The sequence below is a fragment of the Phocoena sinus genome, chromosome 16 (assembly GCF_008692025.1).
Source record: "Phocoena sinus isolate mPhoSin1 chromosome 16, mPhoSin1.pri, whole genome shotgun sequence".
NCBI lineage: Eukaryota > Metazoa > Chordata > Mammalia > Artiodactyla > Phocoenidae > Phocoena > Phocoena sinus.
In genome coordinates, this window is record NC_045778.1 from 70,755,796 (window position 1) to 70,775,013 (window position 19,218).

Below are 19,218 nucleotides of genomic sequence, written 5' to 3' on the forward strand. Positions count from 1 at the left end.
CCGCAAAATGCGAATAAGGTATTCAAGCATCTCAGCTGGATCATCGCCTAGAGCGTGCACATCTCGGTGGACAGGAGGGAGACCTGGCACAGTGCTTACACAGTTCACCTGATGAGGCCCATCGCTCACACCCGTACATTTCTCTCTATCCCTCTCCCTTTGGGAAACATGTTTGCAAGTTGCCTAAAGGACCCTGCAATGATAACCAGTACTGTTCCCAAGCAGAGCCCACCGCCCGCCCCCCATCCCCGGCTCAGCTCATCTCCGGAGATAACCGACCTCCTGAAGCTCCTGGCTGCATCACCAGCCGATCTCACTCAAGAACCGTTGCTTCTCCTCGGAGCCAACCCTGAACATCCAGGGGGCTATTGATGTTAACATTCTAATTTTTCTCAGAGAGCCCTTGGAGGCCTACCCCCATCTAACTTGTCTGAGCGTCTCACATTGTATATTCTGACTAGGTTTTAAGAACTGCTGGAACTGACTTGGGGTTGGTTGCCAAGATCAAAATCTCAACTGTGGGTAGAAATGTTCTTTCCCACACAATGTACCCTTGGTTATTTGCATCTCTCACTCTTCTGGGCCTCTGGACTCGCCGTCTTAGCAGCACCTAGTTCATCACTTGCTCCGGCCCCGCTGCATTACATAGTGAGGCCAAAAGGAGCTGGATTCACTGGCAGCGATCAGGAAAAAAAGGGACACAGAGAGAGAGAGAGAGAGAGAGAGAGAGAGAGAGAAGGCAGACACAAGAAACACAAAGGGCCAGCTTGAACTTAGAGGGGAAAACACGTTTGTGTGTTTGTTGCCTGTTGTTTTTGAAACTCACTAAGACATGTGTTGTCCTTGAAGAAATTCAGAAATTTCAAGCACTCCTCCAGGTCGTTTCCACTGTTGTTGCAGTCACACCAGGGGGCCACACTGAGGCTACTGGAGTCTATGTAGTTGGGGGTCATGACTGTACCTAGAAGAGTAAAGAACAAGGCGTTTTATTCTTGTGTGATGGTATAAACTTTCCTAGAGCCTAAAAAGAAACAAATGTTTCTCTGACAGTGGATGCACCGTGGATAATTACAAACATTGTGTTTGCTGAGTGGAAAATTAGGTTAAACAGTGCATTTTCTTGGCAATTTATCTTGAGCACATAAAATAATTTACACATTTACTTAAAAAATTCTAACAGAACTCCTTGAGCTGCACTTAGGGTGTTTTTCGCTGCACAAATGGTATGGATGTCACGGAGTAGGGGAGAAGTAACTTAGAATGCATAAACTGCCAAATCCCTTGCATTTTCTTGAAAACGTCATTAATCTTCATAAATAGATAGAGCTGGTTTTACACATCTTAAAAAATCCTTTTAGGACTTTGCCTCTACCTCCCTCGGAAGCAATAGGTTCCTTCAGAGTAACCCAGAGAAGCTTAGAAGCTGCCCTTATGGGTTACCCCACATTCTGGACGTGTACAAGAGGCCGCTGCTCACTAGACGCTCAACTGATTCAGTGTTCCAAGTTGTGATGGAATTGGAAATAAACAATGGAAGTTCTCTAAGCCAATGGCTCCTAGAGTATTGTCTTAAGAGTCCTCAAAAGCCCTCAAAGAAATGCTGGGTGGTCACTCTTGCCTACGTCTTCCTGTGTATTCATTGTTCTTCTGATGAGTTCTGTACTGGCACAAATAAACAATGTGTTTATACTTAGCACGACCCAAATGTCTTCTCCTGGGTGGCTCACACCAGGCGATGCCTACTCATGCCAAGAAGCCTTCTGTTTTTATACAGTTTGTGGAATTAAGAAGTAATTGTCAAGTCCAGTGAGCCACAGGATATATTTGGGTCAGAAACAGAAAAAAGAATTCTTTTTAAGCTCTGCTGGGTCAAGGGCATATCTTCTTTGTCCTACATTCCTTATTGACTTGAACTAAATAATGTCCCATTATACCTCGGGATGAAAATGTCAACCCACAGCAGAGAGAAGCTTCTAACTTTGGGTGAGAAAGGAACGGGCACCCCAAACTCTGAGTGAAGAGGTTAGAGTATGTCTGCTAAGCACCCACTGTGTGCCTGGCACCAGAATGGATCCCTGACATTTGGAAGAAGTAGGAACAAGCTTTGTCCTGACAGAAGTTAGAACCCAATGACCAGAGTGGAGGGAAAGAGCTGGACCCAAGGGAGAAATAAATTTTGGTGCACAGAATGCATTGTCTCAACCAGTTATTCCCTTAAATAATGAGGATTTCATCATCCTCAGGCCAGAAACACCTGGCAGCCCTGAGGCTTGGCGCCGTATGGAGTATTTCATGAGCACGTGCACCTAGAAGGTACGGGCTGAGGTGTAAATAGTGATTAGATCCTGGAGTGGGGCTGTACATCTTTAACATTGTCTCCTTTGCGTTCTCTGTATTTAAAAAAAAAAAAAAAAACCCTTTACAATGAGCACTCCTTACTTAATTCAGCTATTTCTTAAACCTGTAATTCCATAGTTGGTAAATAATCCTACTAGGGACTACCTTATTTAAGAAAAGGGGAGAGTGAATGCAAATTTGGAGGGCTGACTTAAGGGAGATAAGCTCATGGGACCTATCCATGACAATGGGCAATAGCTGGTGAATGGTATTACCGGAGAGCACAGGTATCCCTGCAAAAAAAAAGTTGGGATGAGTGTGCAGGCACCTGCAACATCCCTGCGTTAAGTACAGTCAGTGATTTTCCCAGTGGCTCTTGCTGAAGACACTCTGGTGACAAAGAATTTGGTCTGTGCTGTCACTCTTGGTGGGAACTTCTTTCTGCCTGGTGACTTGTGTGATCCTGGCAGGCGCTCACACCCTGGCTGAGCCATGAGGCTTCTGACAACCGTGACTTCCCTGATCCTTCCCCAGCCTTCATTACCTGTTGCTTCTCAAACGACAATCGTGAGCGAGCCCTGCCACCAAGGCTTCTGCAGCCCTGGCACCCAGAGCCCTTCCTTTCCTCCTGCTGCCCCTGTTTATCCTTGGGTACAGATCTGCCTCTCTCTGTCCCTCTTCCGACTCACACTGGTGCCTCATTTATTTGCACTGTTCCCCTGAATGCCAAGAACCTGGTTCCTCTAACACCTTAGGTCTTGAAAGACAGAAAACACTATTTCTGCTATGTCTGTTCTCAGGGGGAAAAAATTAGGCGAAACACCCCCTACCCACCAGGAGCTGAATTACCCAGAATATTAATGGCGAGCAGGACCCCCAGTGTTCAGGGATTTTCTTTCCAAAGGGCCATTTCTGGAAAACAGCCTTTCTGACTTCCCCAGCCTGAATGACTTCCAAGTTCCCTCTCTCCAAAGTTCCCCAATTCAATTAACTTGGTTTGACTTGCTCTCCTCTTCCATAACCACGCTTTCCCCCCTACTTTTTTTTTTTTTTTGCGGTACGCGGGCCTCTCACTGTTGTGGCCTCTCCCGTTGCGGAGCACAGGCTCCGGGCGCGCAGGCTCAGCGGCCATGGCTCACGGGCCCAGCCGCTCCGCGGCATGTGGGATCTTCCCGGACCGGGGCACGAACCTGTTCCCTGCATCGGCAGGCGGACTCTCAACCACTGCGCCACCAGGGAAGCCCTCCCCCCTACTTTTGTTCTGTGAGGTCAGTTCTCCAACTGAGACGCTTCCCAGGTGTTCACACTTGCTGCCTTCCAGTTCTTTAATAATCCCCGCTTCCTGCCTTTGCGCATCCATTGCATCCATTTTCCTCCTTTTTCTTCCCCCCTTCTTCAGAGGCGAGTCCTAAAGGACCCAACATCAAAACACCAGCACAGAGCATTCCTAGGAGATTTTTACATCCATGCGGAGCGGCAGGCTACAATGGAAGGAGTCTGAGTATTTGCAAACCAGCATTTTCTCCCATCCCATGTCTCTCCAGTCTTACCAATAAGCCCCGAGTAGGCGAGGAGGCAGTCAGCGTAGTTTTCCTTTAGGCAGCTGCTGACAGACCTTGACTCCGGATGGCAGTTGGTAAAAAAATCCGCCAGGCGAGATCTGTAACAGGAAGAAAGCAGGGGGTGGGGAATAGGCTTTAAAATAGCCTAAGCTTCTGGACAGACATAACTTTTCTTTACTCCTTCCTTGATAGGCCTTTTTCCACACCAAAAAATACAGAGAACGTGAACTCTTACAATATTAGCATCCTCTCTTATGCGTGCCCCTAACCGTCCCCTCGCCCTCCTGTGTGGGTGCCTTGCAGAGAAGACTTCAGGGCCTATAGCTGGAGAAATCTAGATGCTTTGAAGTTTCCATTCAATATTTATTTCTGACTAGACTTATTTGCATCTTTAGGAAATGTGCTTCTCCACACGCTCACCGGAGGTCCACACTGGGAAAACATTTACTTTATACAGAAACATGTCCCTGGCATCAAAACAGGATCCTATAGCCCAACTGCTCCTGTAATTACTCGTGGCTTTAAAAAATACGTGTATCTGTCATCTAAGTCATCTCTCAGCCACCACCCCAGGGAGGGGGCAGTGGTTTATTCCAGCCAAGTGATACTGAGGAGGCGCTCGCCTTTCCAGAACTGAAGGGAAAGGCAAAAGGGACAGGGTGATGCTGGCTCAGGGTGCAATTTCACTGTCTGACTGGGTGTAGGGGGTCCACTGATCAAAGCGAAGCATCTGTCTGCAGCTTGCTAAGCCTCCAGGGGCCAGCGCAGTCCACCCAGAAGACCTGGGTGGTGGGGAAGGTGCAGAAGTGAAGACAGGGCCAGAGACAACACCGGTCTGGGGAGGAAAAGGGCTCTTTGTGGCCAACTGGCTCTTTTTCAGTCTAAAGAGGATATTGTTGGAGAAATCCTGAATGAAAGCTGGGGCACCTCTGAGGTCATCCGAGCAGACCACAGCTCTGTTTCTATGTGAATAACACAATGGACTTCAAGAGAATTTAAATTATCTGATAATTACGGGACACAATGGACGTTTGTCTTAGCTTTCTTCCCTTCAGCTCACCCGAGTTGCCAGCCAACATACCCAGAGCTGTTTTTACTTCTATCCACCCAAGAAACTGTATTTACTTAGCATCCTTGATGATATAAGCAAGCTTGCCTGGGTGGAGCTGAACAATGGAGGATGTCTGGAGAACACAGAGCTTTGTAAGAGGCCTGTAGGATGCACATTCCATGTCCCTTTCCTACAACTTTAACTGGAAGGGGATTAAAAGGCCTGATGAAATTATCTAAGTTCACAGCACATTGAAAAGGATGGTTCGTATGGGATTGGTCCCTCCTTGAACCCCTGTAAACAAGGCGTGTCTGAGCTTCCCTACCTGTGCCAATCTGTACACCCCATATGTCGTGTGCCTGGTTCCATCACGGTGACTCCCCGAGGCAGGTGTTGAAGCTCTGCTTTATCTTCTTTGCACAGCACCTGACACTCCTCAGACAGGCCCTTTAGAACGCTTCCCAAGCAGGGCCGTATGCTGAAGCTAAGTGGCTTGGCAAAATTCTCCAAATGAGGCTCGTGCGTATGCCCGTGTACGTGCCGGGATCTCTCCCACGGTCTAAGCCTAGTTGGTGTTTTCTGACTCTAACTGAACACACTGAAAGGCATAAAACCCGTCCATTTTCTGTAGCCTGGTTAAAGGATTTATCTTTCAGAGGAAATCCCTAAAGGTGACTCAGGCTTACTCAACTGGCACCAACGGCATCCAGCTTGGATTGAGTGTTAATTTCAGAAGCGTTTCCCTGGTCATGAAAGTTAATGACCTCATGGCATTGGGCTACTAACTTTGCAAAGGCCAACTGTGGTTCAGGCAGCTGCGACTCCAGTTCTGCACACAACCTGATCAGCTCTCTGACCTGGCAGCCCCACGCTCCCAGCTGCCCCGCAGAGATGGTCGAAAGGTCGCGCCGTCTCCGAGTCTCCTGTTTCTCGTAGCCTCTTGAGCAGACTATTAACTGAACAGCACCGTGATGCGGAATACTACCCTCCAGCACAAGGCTAATGCCACCAGAGTCATTTTACTTAACAACCTCAGAACTGACTCACAACTGGACTCTGGAATTGAAAGGCTAATTGAGTCAGTCTGCTGCAGAGAACATAACCCTGATTGGGAGGATAAAACTAGATATACTGCTCTGAGCATCACCCCAGACAGGTTGGTTTTGGAGAGAAGATTGTCAGCACAGATCCCGGTCCTAAGACAAAACCAAGCCAGTGGACAGCAAGAGTCTCAAAATAATCGTGAGCACGTGCAGCACAGTTAAAGCACTAACATTTCCCTGTTTCCTTCACCTCTGACCCACCTCCCCCTGCCATTTATGCTTGGAGACAGGATGGCCACTTTCTGTGATTCACATTTTACAGATAGAATAACTGACGTCAGAAGAAGTTTATACAGTGGTTCCTGGAGCCAGCTCATTACGGGCAGACTGGTACCTTTTCACGAATTTTGCGAGTTGGTTAACATCACAGTGGTAGCTTGAAAGTGGCCTTGGTGGGAGTATTTACCCAATGGTAATCAGCAAGTGCTACAAATCAGGGTCTTGTGCTGTTCTTGGAGAACCAGTTGTTACATATTTACTGGCACAGTGCTCTTTAAAAGCCAGCATGGTGTCGTCAATCACAGAGATGAAGCATGTGTCGGGTCTTGGGAGTTGAGTCCCAGCTCTTCCAGGACAGGCTTCCTCTCCCTTTGTGTCAAATGGCACGTGAAATGGTGTCGTAAATTAACCTCCAGTCTCCAGTATTTTCCAAAGAGAGAAAACAGTCCTCCCCAAAGATCCTCACATCCCAGCAGCACAGTAATCTCTCCCCACAGAAATCTCTCAAAGCAACGTGTGCAAATGGTTACATGTATTGACAAAGCCTCTGACTTCCTGCCCGCTCCAGTCACCGAAGTGCTTGTGATAATAACGATGAATAAGTTCCCTGTCCCTGAACTCAAATAACCTGCCATCTAGAAGCTAAGAGAAACAAGTAAAAAGATTATAATACTACAGTGGCTAGCTCTTGATAAAAGGTAAGAAAAGCTGCTAATAAAAATAACACAACGTGAATGAAGTATTTAGTATATATTAGGTATGCCTTCATACACTTTATATTTTTCCCTGACAACTCTAATAAGGTAAGGGCTATTACTTCGTTTTCCTAATTTTACAGAGGGGGAAACCACAGCTTGAGAGGCTGTAATATTGAGACTGAGACTTGGAGGAGAGCTAGGATCCTTCAGGAAAAGGTGGAAGAGGGTACTCGGGGCAGAAGGAAGCAGTATGTGATAAAGTAACCATATTCTTAATAATTACGGAGTGTTTCTACCTGCCAGGCACTGATCTAAGTGTCTGGCATGTACTCACATACTTAATTTTCACAACAACCTTAGTAGGTGATACTATCAGCCCCATTTAACAGATGGAGACACTGAGGGAAAGAGAGGTTAAGTAACTCCTTCCAGGTTGTAGAGCTCTGTGCCGGAGCTGGAATGTGACCACATTCAGTGGGACTCCAGAGCTGGAGGACATTCTCAACCACTACACCTAACACGTGCATCATCCAGAAAATTGTCGGTCGATCACTTGAGATGGTGGGACCATGGGAGGCAAATGGCTGAGTGAAAGAGAAGGTGCTGGCAAGATCACCAAGGGCCTTGAATGACCTAAGAGTTTGGATTTTATCCTGAAAGCAGTGGGAGTCACAGAAGGATTTTAAACAGAGAAGTAACATGAGCAGATCTGCAGAGTAGGAAGACTCTTGGGTGTCTCAGTTATTAAGCAAAGATTTGCTTGAGACCTCTTCTGTGTCCCCCCTGCTCTAACAGCGATGAGAAGAGCAGGATCAGGAAACTGGCCAAAGGCAGGAGGGACAATGGTGTTGGAGGCTGCAGCCAGCGGAGAATTGAGGGCCAGAAGGGGAGGAGGGAAGGAGGATGCCCTGAATGGTGGGTGTTGCTAGAATGAAGGTCAAGACCGCAAAATGGAGGGGGCAGAATCAGGGTGTGAACAGCTCAGTAGACAGTGGTGCCATGGAATGTGGAGGGGGACCCAGGAGAGGAGAGTCTGCAAGGAAGACAGTGAGGTGGGCTGTGGGTGTGCTAAGGTCATGGCGCCTTGGGAGTCAAGCGTCTAGTAGGTCGTGTGAGCCCCAGACCTTCATCTGTCCAGTTGCCAACCAGCCCCAGCATCCCAGGACCGCCCCCTGCACACGACCTCCTGCCCACCCTGGGTTAAGAATCACGCCGTAACCTTTTTCAGTGGCTTCCTCCGCCTGGGCTGCAGTGATGCAAACAAGAAAGCTTACATGGCCAGTGTGGGATTAACAAAGAAATTCCACAACTGCATTTCTTCTGGAGACGTGAAATCTCCATGACGACAGCAGTGATGAACCTGATTGTTTTTCTCTTAGAAAATGAATAGGCACTAAAGTAGAAATGTATCTCCCTGCGAAAGAGAAATTTCCCACCCTTAAAGAGAAGAAAAAGGCCGGCAAATGCCAAGTTGGCCTTAGGAAATCTGCTGAAGAGAAAACAGTGGTTCATGCAGAAAATATCATATTAAAGGAGGCATGCTGCTAACTGGAAATAGAAAAATGATTAAAATGATAAAATCTAGGCGCGTCTTAAACCGCAGATGGTCTTTTGACAGTGGGGGGGAAATCATTTACCTACTTTTTCTGTTACCATTTTTAGGAAAATAGTGTTATGGCGAACAGGTAAAAAACACACTAGTGGTGCCCAGTTTCACTCATCGTGGATTATTCTAATCCTTTAAATGTTTTTTGTTTTTCCCCAGGGCAAATCCCATACTTGGATACAAGCTGTGTGGTTGCTGGAATGGAGACCTGGACAAAGAATTGTGAGATCCTGAAAGAGATCCAGGCTCTGACACTAATAAACCAGAGTTCCTGAACACAATGCTTGACTACTTAGCTCTTGGATTTCCCTTCCACTTCAGAAAGACAGTCTATTGGACACTTGAAGCTACTTGCGGAAAAAAAATCCACTTGTTTTTGAATCATTCTTATTTTCATCCATGATCCCATTCCACCATTACACATGATTTAGTGCCAAGGCATTTGGTTTCCTTTGAGTACAGAGACCAGATCTTTTCAGTGGATCCCCTCATCTCACATGCGAGAAAGCTGAGGGCCAAAGAGGTTAAGGTCCTGTTCACTGTCACATGGTAAGTGGTGGCAGAGGGGCCTTCACTGGAAGAGGAATCGCCAACTGCCTGTAACAGCCCTGGAAGGAGAGAGTGAGGAGGGTGCTGGACTTTACCCTGGGATTGAATTAAAGTCGTCAAGTGTCTAATTGCTCTGTGCCTCCCACCGTCTGACCAGCTTTTCTTCAGAGCCTTCTTCCTAAGGTTCCACTGATTTCACAGCCTCAGTGAGTGCTTTGCCTGCAATGCTGGGGCTCAGGAGGGGCCAGAGGGTGCAGACAGACTCTGCCCAAGAGGGTGGTGAGTTTCTCAATGAATGAGGCTCCCCTTTCTTAAGGAGTCTTTGGGACAACACCACTGCCCATACAGGACGGCAAGACTTGCCAATCCACTAGCAACTCAAACTTGGAACAGGATCCACTGATTAATCTGCTCAGGTAAGAAATCACTGGCATTTTTCTCTGAATCCAACGTGAATGTTAGGGGTTTAAAGTCTTGGTTTTCAACTCAAGCCATTTAGTTTCTGAAAGCTTTCTCAATGGGTCAGTTAGAGGAGCCCAAAAATGACAGGCCTGGGAGTGACACGCATCTGTTTCTAATCCCAGCCCTACCTTCCATGGTTAAATACCTTAGTAAGGTATTTAACATCTCCAATCCTCAGTTTTTTCACCTGGAAAATGGGGCCAACGGTATCTAGAGGTGCCTTAAATGGTTGCTGTGACACCTAAGTGACAATTATATAAAGCACCTCGCTCAAAACCTGGAATACACGTTGCCCAATACATTTTTACTTCACATCCCTTCATCTTTTCTCCCCAATTTCTGGTCCATTCTAATGGGAAGCCCTTGCAACAAAAACATCTAGCAAGCTCGACACAGAGAAACATATATCTTTATCTTCTGCTGGCCCTTATATTACATACAGGCAGACCTCAGACACATTGCGGGTTCAGTTCCAGACCACTGCAATAAAGTGGATATTGCTTTAAAGCAAGTCACACGAAATTTTTGGTTTCCCGGAGCGTAAAAAAGTTATGCTTCACTAAACCACAGTCCATTAAGTAAGCAATAGCATTATGCCTAAAAAAATGTATGTACCTTAATTAAAAATGCCTTATTGCTAAAAATGCCAAAACAATTGCAATAATAACATCACAGATCACAATAACAAATACAGCAATAATTTAAAAGTTTTAAATGTTACAAAGATTACCAAAATGCGACACAGAGACACAAAGTGAGCAAATACTGTTGGAAAAATGGTGCTGATAGACTTGCTCAATGCAGGGTTGTCGCAAACCTTCAATTTGTACAAAACACAGTTTCTGCAAAGTGCAGTAAAACGAAGTATGTGTTTAGAACAGGTTAATCTGTGTAACTGAGGGCTGTAAGTCTGACCGAAACAAATTTGATGAGTCCGAAGCCAGGAATCCTGAGGTGTTACTTGAAACCTCTCAGTCATATGAGCTTATAGAATAAAAGCATTTTAAGAAAAGCTACGTTTTCCCGGGCATTGATAGGGGGGAAAAACATATTTTTTTAAATGACTCAATATCAGTAAGTTTGTTAATACCGCTAACGTTTTATGCAGAATAAAATCAATTAGAAAAACATGCTGCCCAGATCAGCCCTGGGATGACAAAGCAAGAGCACTGGAATGGCAATTTTCTGGAACAGCGACACAAAACAGATTTTTCCTCTTTCTGTTTTTAGAAAATTACCTTAGCCCTGCTTCTCCGGCAGCCTACTGGAGAGCACATCTGGAAAGCATCCTTCAGCAAATCAGAGCCTATGTTAAACATATTTTGCAGGGGGTGTCTTCTTGCTTTGCTGTTTCCCACTTTGGACTGTACATTCTGGCTTTCCGAAGCAGAGGCCCAGTGTTTGCCAGGGGCAGGCTGTGAAGCTGGGGGGCTCGGGCTGCTCTTCAGAAAGATCAGGTCCTCCCGCTGCCTGGGAGCAAATGTGACCTCTCTGGAGCACCGGCCCTGGGGCAGGTTTGCACGCCCCAGGCACAGATGCTCAAAGCTCCACTGTGTTCCTCAGCCCCTTAATGTGGGTCCCCACTCCCGGCGGCATGATGAAAGCCTCAGCCAACGATGTGCTTCTTGGTGACTTAGCCAGACCGTGGCCACAAGTTGTTGGGAAATAGAGCCGTGAGGTCCAAGAAGCCCTCAAGACTTGCCTAATGCTTTTGTTTCCTGGGACAGGAAGGCCCCTGTGACCAAGGCGAAATCATTGCGTGTTCCCCCCAAATCCCTGCTCAGCCTCATCCAGATTCTTAGGGAGGTTGCAGCCCATTTAACCAAATGCCCCACACCTGTGCCCCTCACCCTGGGGAGTCCCTGCTCATCTGGCTCCTTGGCAGCTCCCGGCTTAGCACGTGGGTCACAGGAGGCTGCGGTCACTGTCCTCTGAGCTTGACCCACAGGAAGATGGAATGCAGGTGGAGCCACGCATCAGTTTAGCCCATGTGTCCTGCTTGGGGTCTATCTCTAAGGGTGAGGGCTCAATGAAAGCAAGCTGCAGGGCAGAGATGCGATGCCTCCTTAGCCTTTCTGATCACATCAAACTGCAGCAGCCCCGCCCCCCCCACCACCACCACCAAGGGAAGCCCAGGTCAGCGTCAGATCAATCTCGGCATCCCGCAGGAAGTCACCTTGCATGAACACTGACAGCCATCAATCAACATCTGCAGAGCGGCTGACACAGCTTGACAACTAACCTCTACGTGGCAAATCTGGAAAGCAAGTTATGGTAGTTGGCAACGGAACCCATCCCAACCTAGCAGAGGCTCTCTGCAGCGCCTGATTGGATGCCCCAGAGCTGCCCTTCAGCTGGGACTCCTCCCTTCCCCTCCTTCAGCAAATTTCTCCAACGCACACACTGATGGCCACACTCTAAGCAGACTGTAAGTCATCACGGGAGCACAGACACGTTGCGAACAACCCTATGCTTCGTGGCCAAGTCAAATAAGTTGTTTTGTGTTATCGGTGCTACAGCACGTCTCTAGCGCAGAAAATGTAGCTTTGGTGGTACTTGCTTTTACAGGAGGAAACTGAGGGAGAAGAGAAATAGGGGGTTTTTCTGGATGATGAAATTATCATTAAGCTCTCAGGTATCCAACAGCTGTCTGTGACAAAGATGCTAAAACTCTTTGAGTAAATCGTATCCAATAAGTTTTCTATATTTCTGCAGGGAATCTTTAGTAATCAGTTTTGTGACTTTTGGCCACGAGGAGGAAAAGAAATCGAAATCTAGATGTTCAACCAATCCTTCGCCAGTAGAACCACGCCTTAAAACTCCAGACCAACACGTTGTGAATTTACTTCATGTGGAATTGTGCAGGTACCTCCACCTTCAGGAGTGAATTACAGAAGTTGCCTTACATTCATCCTGAAATCTAAGGAGCTCTAAGTCAACTGCTCAGGTACCCAGGGCAGCAAAGGTCACCCACCATGCTTCCATTTACTTATGCCCACTCTTGCTTCAGAAAAAATTTTGAGATGAATTCGAATGTAGCTTTGATGCAACAGAATAAATGTAAAAATTCTTGAGGGTATTTGGGGCCAAAGAAAGATAAGACAGAGGTACAGGTGCAGTCAGTACAAAATGCACACATACACCTGGCTAGATGAAAGCTAAGTACTTGGCTCTGTGCTTTCTAGAAACCACTGGGAAGAGGGGGGAAGTAACTAGTTCCACAATTTGTGATATACCGAAAATCAGAAACAAGATAGATTCTCAGAAGAAAATCTACTATGGGAGGCCGCACAATGACCCATGAAGGTGTGTACACTCTAGGCCCTGGAACCTGAGACCTAAGGCTATGTCACCTGACATGGTAATAGCACCTTTGCAGATGTGATTAAAGTTGTGGGCCTTGAGGGGGGTAGATTATCCTGCACTATCCAGGTGGGCCCAATGTAATCCCAAGGGTCCTTAAAAGTGGAAGCGGGAGACAGATAAGGAGGTGAGAGCAATACAATGGGAGAAAGACTGGACCAGCTTTTGCTGATTTGGAAGATGGAGGGAGGGGCCGTGAGCCAAGGAATGAGGGCAAAAGACAATAAAGTATATTTGCCCCTAAAGCTTCTGGAAGGAACTCAGCCCTGCGGATGCCTTGAGTTCAGCTCAGTGGGATTGGGGCAGTACTCCTGACCTCCAGAACTGGAAGAGAATATGTCTGTGTCATTTAAAGCCACCACGTTTGTGGTAATTTGTTACAGCAGCAACAGAAAACGAAAACACTACGAAACGGCAGTAAAGGTTTTGCAGATGGAATCTGAAAATGGGCCAGGACTTAAATTTCAATTCAACCATTTACTAACCATGACATTTTGGGCACGTACCTTAACTTTTCTGAAGCTTAATTTACTCTGGTAGAATGACAGGAAGTCCTTCCAATGGTTCCTGAAGGATTATGTATGTGTACCTGGAACCTAGCACCTGTTTACAACTGTTCCAGATTCCTAGATGAGGACAGAGCTCATCAGTGCTGTTGTTTCCTGTTCTGCTCTGACCTTGAGACCTCTATGAAGCCCAAGGGTAGAGATGACCACACTGGTATTTCCCTTAGAATCCATCTGCTAATAACTTGACAGATGAAATGCTTTTGTCCTGTGGTCACTAATTCACCTATTCAAGGTCTGTATGTGCTCAATAATCTCACGATTAACATCGGGCTTCCACCTTCCATTAGGACCGAAGAGAGATTTATCCTGTGAGTCCTCTACATCTTCAAGCAGAAAAATGAGTTTTACAGGACAATGGACTCAAACCCACGGAAAAACAATTCAAGGCAATTCTACAGGTCACTACATATGATCCCTATATGATGTCCTCTGCTGGCCTGGTTGGCATCAGGCCTGTGTAAATTTAAGGAGGTGCTGTCTGCAGCCTCAGAAGCAAATGTCAAACCATGATGTTTATAGCTAGAGAAATTGAACTCTAATTACTTCAGGGAAACACAGGTAAATTCTAGAAATTATCCCAAATGCTGCCTGGCCTCCTTCAGTCAAACCTTGCTTCTTCAAGGGTTCCCAGAAGATGAAAAATTAAAATTACGCAGGCTCTCTTGACTTTACTAATTTGCAAAACTCCCCCCTTTGCCCCTACCCTCAAAGGACAGCCCTGTGGTACCTGAGCCCCAAGCTCCAAGCTCTGCTCAGCCGAATATTAATTTATCTTCCACACATTGAAGGAGCCTAGTTTCTGTGCCCGGGGAGGGGGGTGGGGATGGCGGAAGACACATGGATGTCTGAATGGTAACAGCCTGCACTTGCGCAAACAGACTTCAAGCAGAAACATATGAAAAGAAGATCTCCTATTAATCCTTAATAGGGTTTCAGACTTCCTAAGGAAAATTATGTTCAATAGTAAATACACACTAGGTCATTTTTCTTCCAGGCAAGTTGTTTTAAGGTCAACAGAGACTTTGAGCTCAGCAAATAACTAGTCCCTAATATCTTCCTTCCTAGATGGGGCATCGCTCGGGAGATGGAATTGTGGTGTTACATGTCAAAAGAATAAATCACTTATTCCACTGCTATCAGATGATAATTCTCCCCTTTTTTCAGAAAATCCATACTCTTGGTAGTGATCCATTCTCATGTTTAACATCCTCTTGTCAACAGCACCCTTCCACCCCACTCCATACCCCATTGCACCCCACCATCCCAGTTTCTACATTTTACCTAAAGCTCTCAGCTGCATTTAAAACTACATTCCTCCTTTTTTTTCCCTGTAGGGCAGAGCAGCTGTTTTCCATGGCTCGCATAAGCCATTTTCTAATAAACTGTCCCCTCAACCACTCCACGCAAACAGGGCTTATTTTGACCCATTCACAGTGAACTCAAGGGTCTCCTCTGAGCCCTCCCACCAATCCCCTCCCTGGCTCTGAGCCCCATGGAGGGCGTGGCTTTGGCCTTTCGGCCCACACCTCCCCTCCATCACTTTCTTTTTCGCATCTTCACTTTGATGATACACTGCCTGCACCATGAGAAGGTGAGCACCTGGGATTATGCCTGGCATAAAGCAGATGTTCAGAAAACATGTGTTGAATGAGTGAATAAATGAATGAATGAATCCAGTGCCACACACTATGGCTCCAATCACCTAGAGACCAACACTCATCATGGACATCTTGGCGTTGCAGTCGGACACAGGTGAGCAGAAACAGCAGCCCACGTCTAATTACTCCAGACACTAAACTAACAGCTATGTTCGTCTAGAGCCGGTCACTGTGCTGACGCTTCATAAGCCTGGGTCACTTAACACCCAATAACTTGACCAGCCAGGTTAGTCTTATTTTATAGTGGAGGACCCTGGGGTTCAGAAAGGCCAACATCCAGCCAAAATCACGGAGCTGGTAAGAGTTAGAGCCCGATTTTGAAAAGAAGACCACAGACTCTCCAGCTCACACTCACCCCCACAGCAATGAAAGAACTGATGTTCCATCTTTTAATTTTAGTTCTGGGGCATTTGCCGCCATTTTGCTGTGAACCGTGCACACAAGAAGCCGAAATCTGATTTAGGGGGATATAAGTGATCTTTACTAGGCCCAATAAAGTGTAATGACAGAATCAGTGGGCATTCTTTTGGTTTAATAGTGCTTGCAGTTTAAAAGCATAAAAAAAAAAATATCTGTTGTTACTATTCAGTAAGGCCCAAATGCAGTCCTATGACACAGCCGTGTTCGTCTTGGCCCAGGCTGAGCATCCCACCTCCCCAGGCTGTGTACACCGTCACCCCTCATCAAGAAGTGAGGGGGGCAAAAAGTGGGGCTCCCCAGACCCACAGGGAGAAGCCAGCAGCCCCTCAAGCACCCTTTCCTGGCTGCAGGGACCACTCCTAAGGCTGGGGACAGGAGGCATCAGGCAGGAGCTGGCCTGGCCAGGATCATCTCCTTGAGTGCCTTCCCACTGTGCCCGGCACCCATCGGCTCCGGGAAGGGCAGACACACATGTGGGCCCCTTCCCGGAGCTGATGGGTGCCGAGCACAGTGGGAAAGGGAGTGAGCCCTGAAGTCAGACCGGGGGTTCCAATCACAAGAGCCCCTGCTGCCGTTTCAGCTCTGCATTTCCCCAAGTATGAAACACAAGCACCAAGAGCAGGGCTGTGGGAGGATTAAGGCCCAGAACCCAGTGCCTGGCACAGAGTTCAGTGCTCAATGAAGGGCCGATATGAGCGTTGCCATTACTACTCTCAGGGTGCTTTCAACGCCAGCCCTATCTCTCCAATCATAGCTTTGTGAGGCAGGTAATGGGGCAGGTAATGTCTCTCCTCCTTCACAAGAAGGGACAGGTGTACGGGAAGCAAGTGCATTCTCCAGGACCCTCAGCCAAGGAGGGTCACAACTTCAGCTGGGTTCTGGAGGCACCTGAGGCCAGCACACCCTGCCCCAATGTGAACAAGGACACTAAGCCTGGCTCCCCCAAGAGGGCGCTCTCCCACGCAGCCTGGAATAGAGTCCCGTGGACAGGCAGTATTTGGTGGCACCTCTTGTATACCCAGAAAACACCCCTTCCTGCTTTCTCTGAGCCTAGGGATGTTGAGGAGCAGCCTAGAGAGAGCCCCGGGCCTGAGGCTTGTGGAGTGGACTCGTAAAGGTGCCTCGGCATCCAGTCGCCCAGGACCAAGGGTGCTGATCTCCAACTTGGTCATCTAGCACCTAGCTCAGTGTCTGGAGCGCTGGGTTCAACAAGGACACCAACCTTCCAAGGACCAGGGTCACTAAGCACCTACAATGCAAGATGCTGTGTGTGGGGCTTCCCTGGTGGCGCAGTGGTTGGGAGTCCGCCTGCCGATGCAGGGGACACGGGTTCGTGCCCCGGTCCGGGAAGATCCCACATGCCGCGGAGTGGCTGGGCCCGTAAGCCATGGCCGCTGAGCCTGAGCGTCCGGAGCCTGTGCTCCGCAACGGGAGAGGCCACAGCAGCAAGAGGCCCACGTACCGCAAAAAAAACAAACAACAAAACAAAAAAACAAACAAGATGCTGTGTGTGAAGCAGTGGCTGTAGTGGGACAAGGACAAAGATGGAGATACAGCCCCGTTGGGACACTGCATCTGACCTCCCACCAGCTGCACCCACCACCTGTCCTCTCCTGTGACCAGCAATGAGCTAGGAGTGAAACAGCCTCTGCATATGTATTTGTGCAGCTCAAGGCTCACGGTGATCTTGGCTCATGGGATCATAGCACTTTTGAATCTTGAACGTCCGTGTGTGGTTGAGTAACCCGTGTCACAGCCCCACCATAGGCGCTGCCCGTCCCACACTCCCTCCTGAGAACCAAAGATGCTTCCACTTGGAAATAGTGACAAGAAAAGCAGAGTAAAGCATGTCAGCTTTCCTTATTTGAATAGCTCAGGTCAAAGATTGCTCCGAAGGTCATTTTAGAAGGAGGATTTCTATTCAAATAATTGCTTTAAAACACTGTTTTGCTTTGCGTTTTTTTTCCAGCATAACTCAGACAAATGAATTCCAATCTCAGGCCAAGCTCAGCCTATGGACGACAGGCTGTCTACTTCCTCTGCACACTGAGGGCACGGTTCCGCCCTGCAGTGGGGCCGGTAAATAGATACATGTTGGCCATGGCTCAGCAGCCTCTGTTTCTGAGGAGCTATCACCTGGGCAGACCTTAGAGTCCTTCACAGTGGATCCCACAGCCCTCCAAACAGAGCCCCACCTTAGTTCAGCCGAGAAACTGCCCAGGTGTTTTCTTTTCCCCAACCTGGGCTAACAGTCACCTCAGTCACAGTTGTGAGGCCTCTCCTAGGTCCCCTGCTAAGTCTCGGTGCCCCACAAGGCCCATCTGGCTGCTCACTCCTTCTCATCCTCAGCTTGCAAACCCCTCGAACAGGCTGAAGCTCATCAGCCTAGGTCATCACCTGGTCAACGTACCTTAAGGCAGTGGGTTTCCAGGTGTGGTCCCCAGACCAGCAGCAGTGTCACTGGGACTGATCTAGAAATGCAAATTATCCAGCCCCACCCCAGACCTCATAGATCAGAAACTGATCTTGACTGCAGGCTAAAGTTGGAGAACCGCTGCCCTGGAGCAACAGCACCTGGGAGAAGTCGGGAACCCCCTCTTCCAGGCGGTGTGCGCATACACTCCATGTTGACGCCCTAGGCCCTGCAAAGCCCCTGGCACTCCAGTCCTGCTGAGCCAGTGAATGGACCCACCACCCACCAGAACGCTAAGCAGAAAACTTTCTCAAACCATATCTGTAGCTAAAAATGTTTCAAGTCGAATTTTTTTTTTTTTTTTTTTTTTGTGGTACGCGGGCCTCTCACTGCTGTGGCCTCTCCCATGGCGGAGCACAGGCTCCGGACGCGCAGGGTCAGCGGCCATGGCTCACGGGCCCAGCTGCTCCGCGGCATGTGGGATCCTCCCGGACCCGGGGCACGAACCCGTGTGCCCTGCATCGGCAGGCGGACTCTCAACCACTGAGCCACCAGGGAAGCCCTGAGAAGTGAAATACTTTTGATGAGGGGCACTTAAGTCTTACTTTGACAAGATCCAAAGTTCTCTTACTTACAATTTTTGTTTTAAAATGAATAAATAAAGAGTTAAAAACAAAATCACCTCCAGTCTCCAATTCCACACACTCTGAGGAAGGTGACGTGGGTGGTTTTCAAGAGACGCACACATTGCACCCGAAGCAGGGGCACAGCGGACAGAAGCCGGGCTCTGCAGCCCTGCAGACTCTCCGGGTGCTCATTCCAGCGGCACCACGTGGGTGACTGCAGAAGTTGCTCAAGATCGCACCTCCTCATCTGCGAACCGGGGACGAGGACGGCCCTCACTTCCGGAGTCGCTGTGAAGTGCACAGCACAGTGCCCGGCGCACTGCGAATGTCATGTAAATGTTACCCTCTTCGTCATCATGTTCGTCACCATCATTGTCACCCACAGCTTCCTGCAGTAATGTCCCTGGCTCTGCAGATCCTGGGCCCCTGAGTCCTGTACAATGAGCCACGCTGCCCGCCCCCTTGCGGCTTGCTCCCTAACAGGATGAGGGGATGATTCATGGCACAGAACCACCCAGACTCAGTGGCTGAGTCAGTGACTGCCCTTTGCTGGATGTCTCACATCACTGACTCAGACACAAG

At 48.1% G+C, this 19,218-nt stretch overlaps 1 protein-coding gene across 2 annotated transcripts in view; it reads right to left on the reverse strand.

Moving 5' to 3' along the window:
- The window catches only part of GFRA1 (GDNF family receptor alpha 1), a 203,541-nt gene that overhangs the window by 35,498 nt on the left and 148,825 nt on the right, over positions 1-19,218 (reverse strand). For both annotated transcript variants that reach the window (XM_032608605.1, XM_032608606.1), the window contains 2 exons: positions 3,888-3,997; positions 827-961 (listed from right to left, as the gene is read on the reverse strand). In XM_032608605.1, coding sequence (XP_032464496.1) covers positions 827-961; positions 3,888-3,997 — 245 coding nt within the window. The remainder of the gene's footprint in view (positions 1-826; positions 962-3,887; positions 3,998-19,218) is intronic.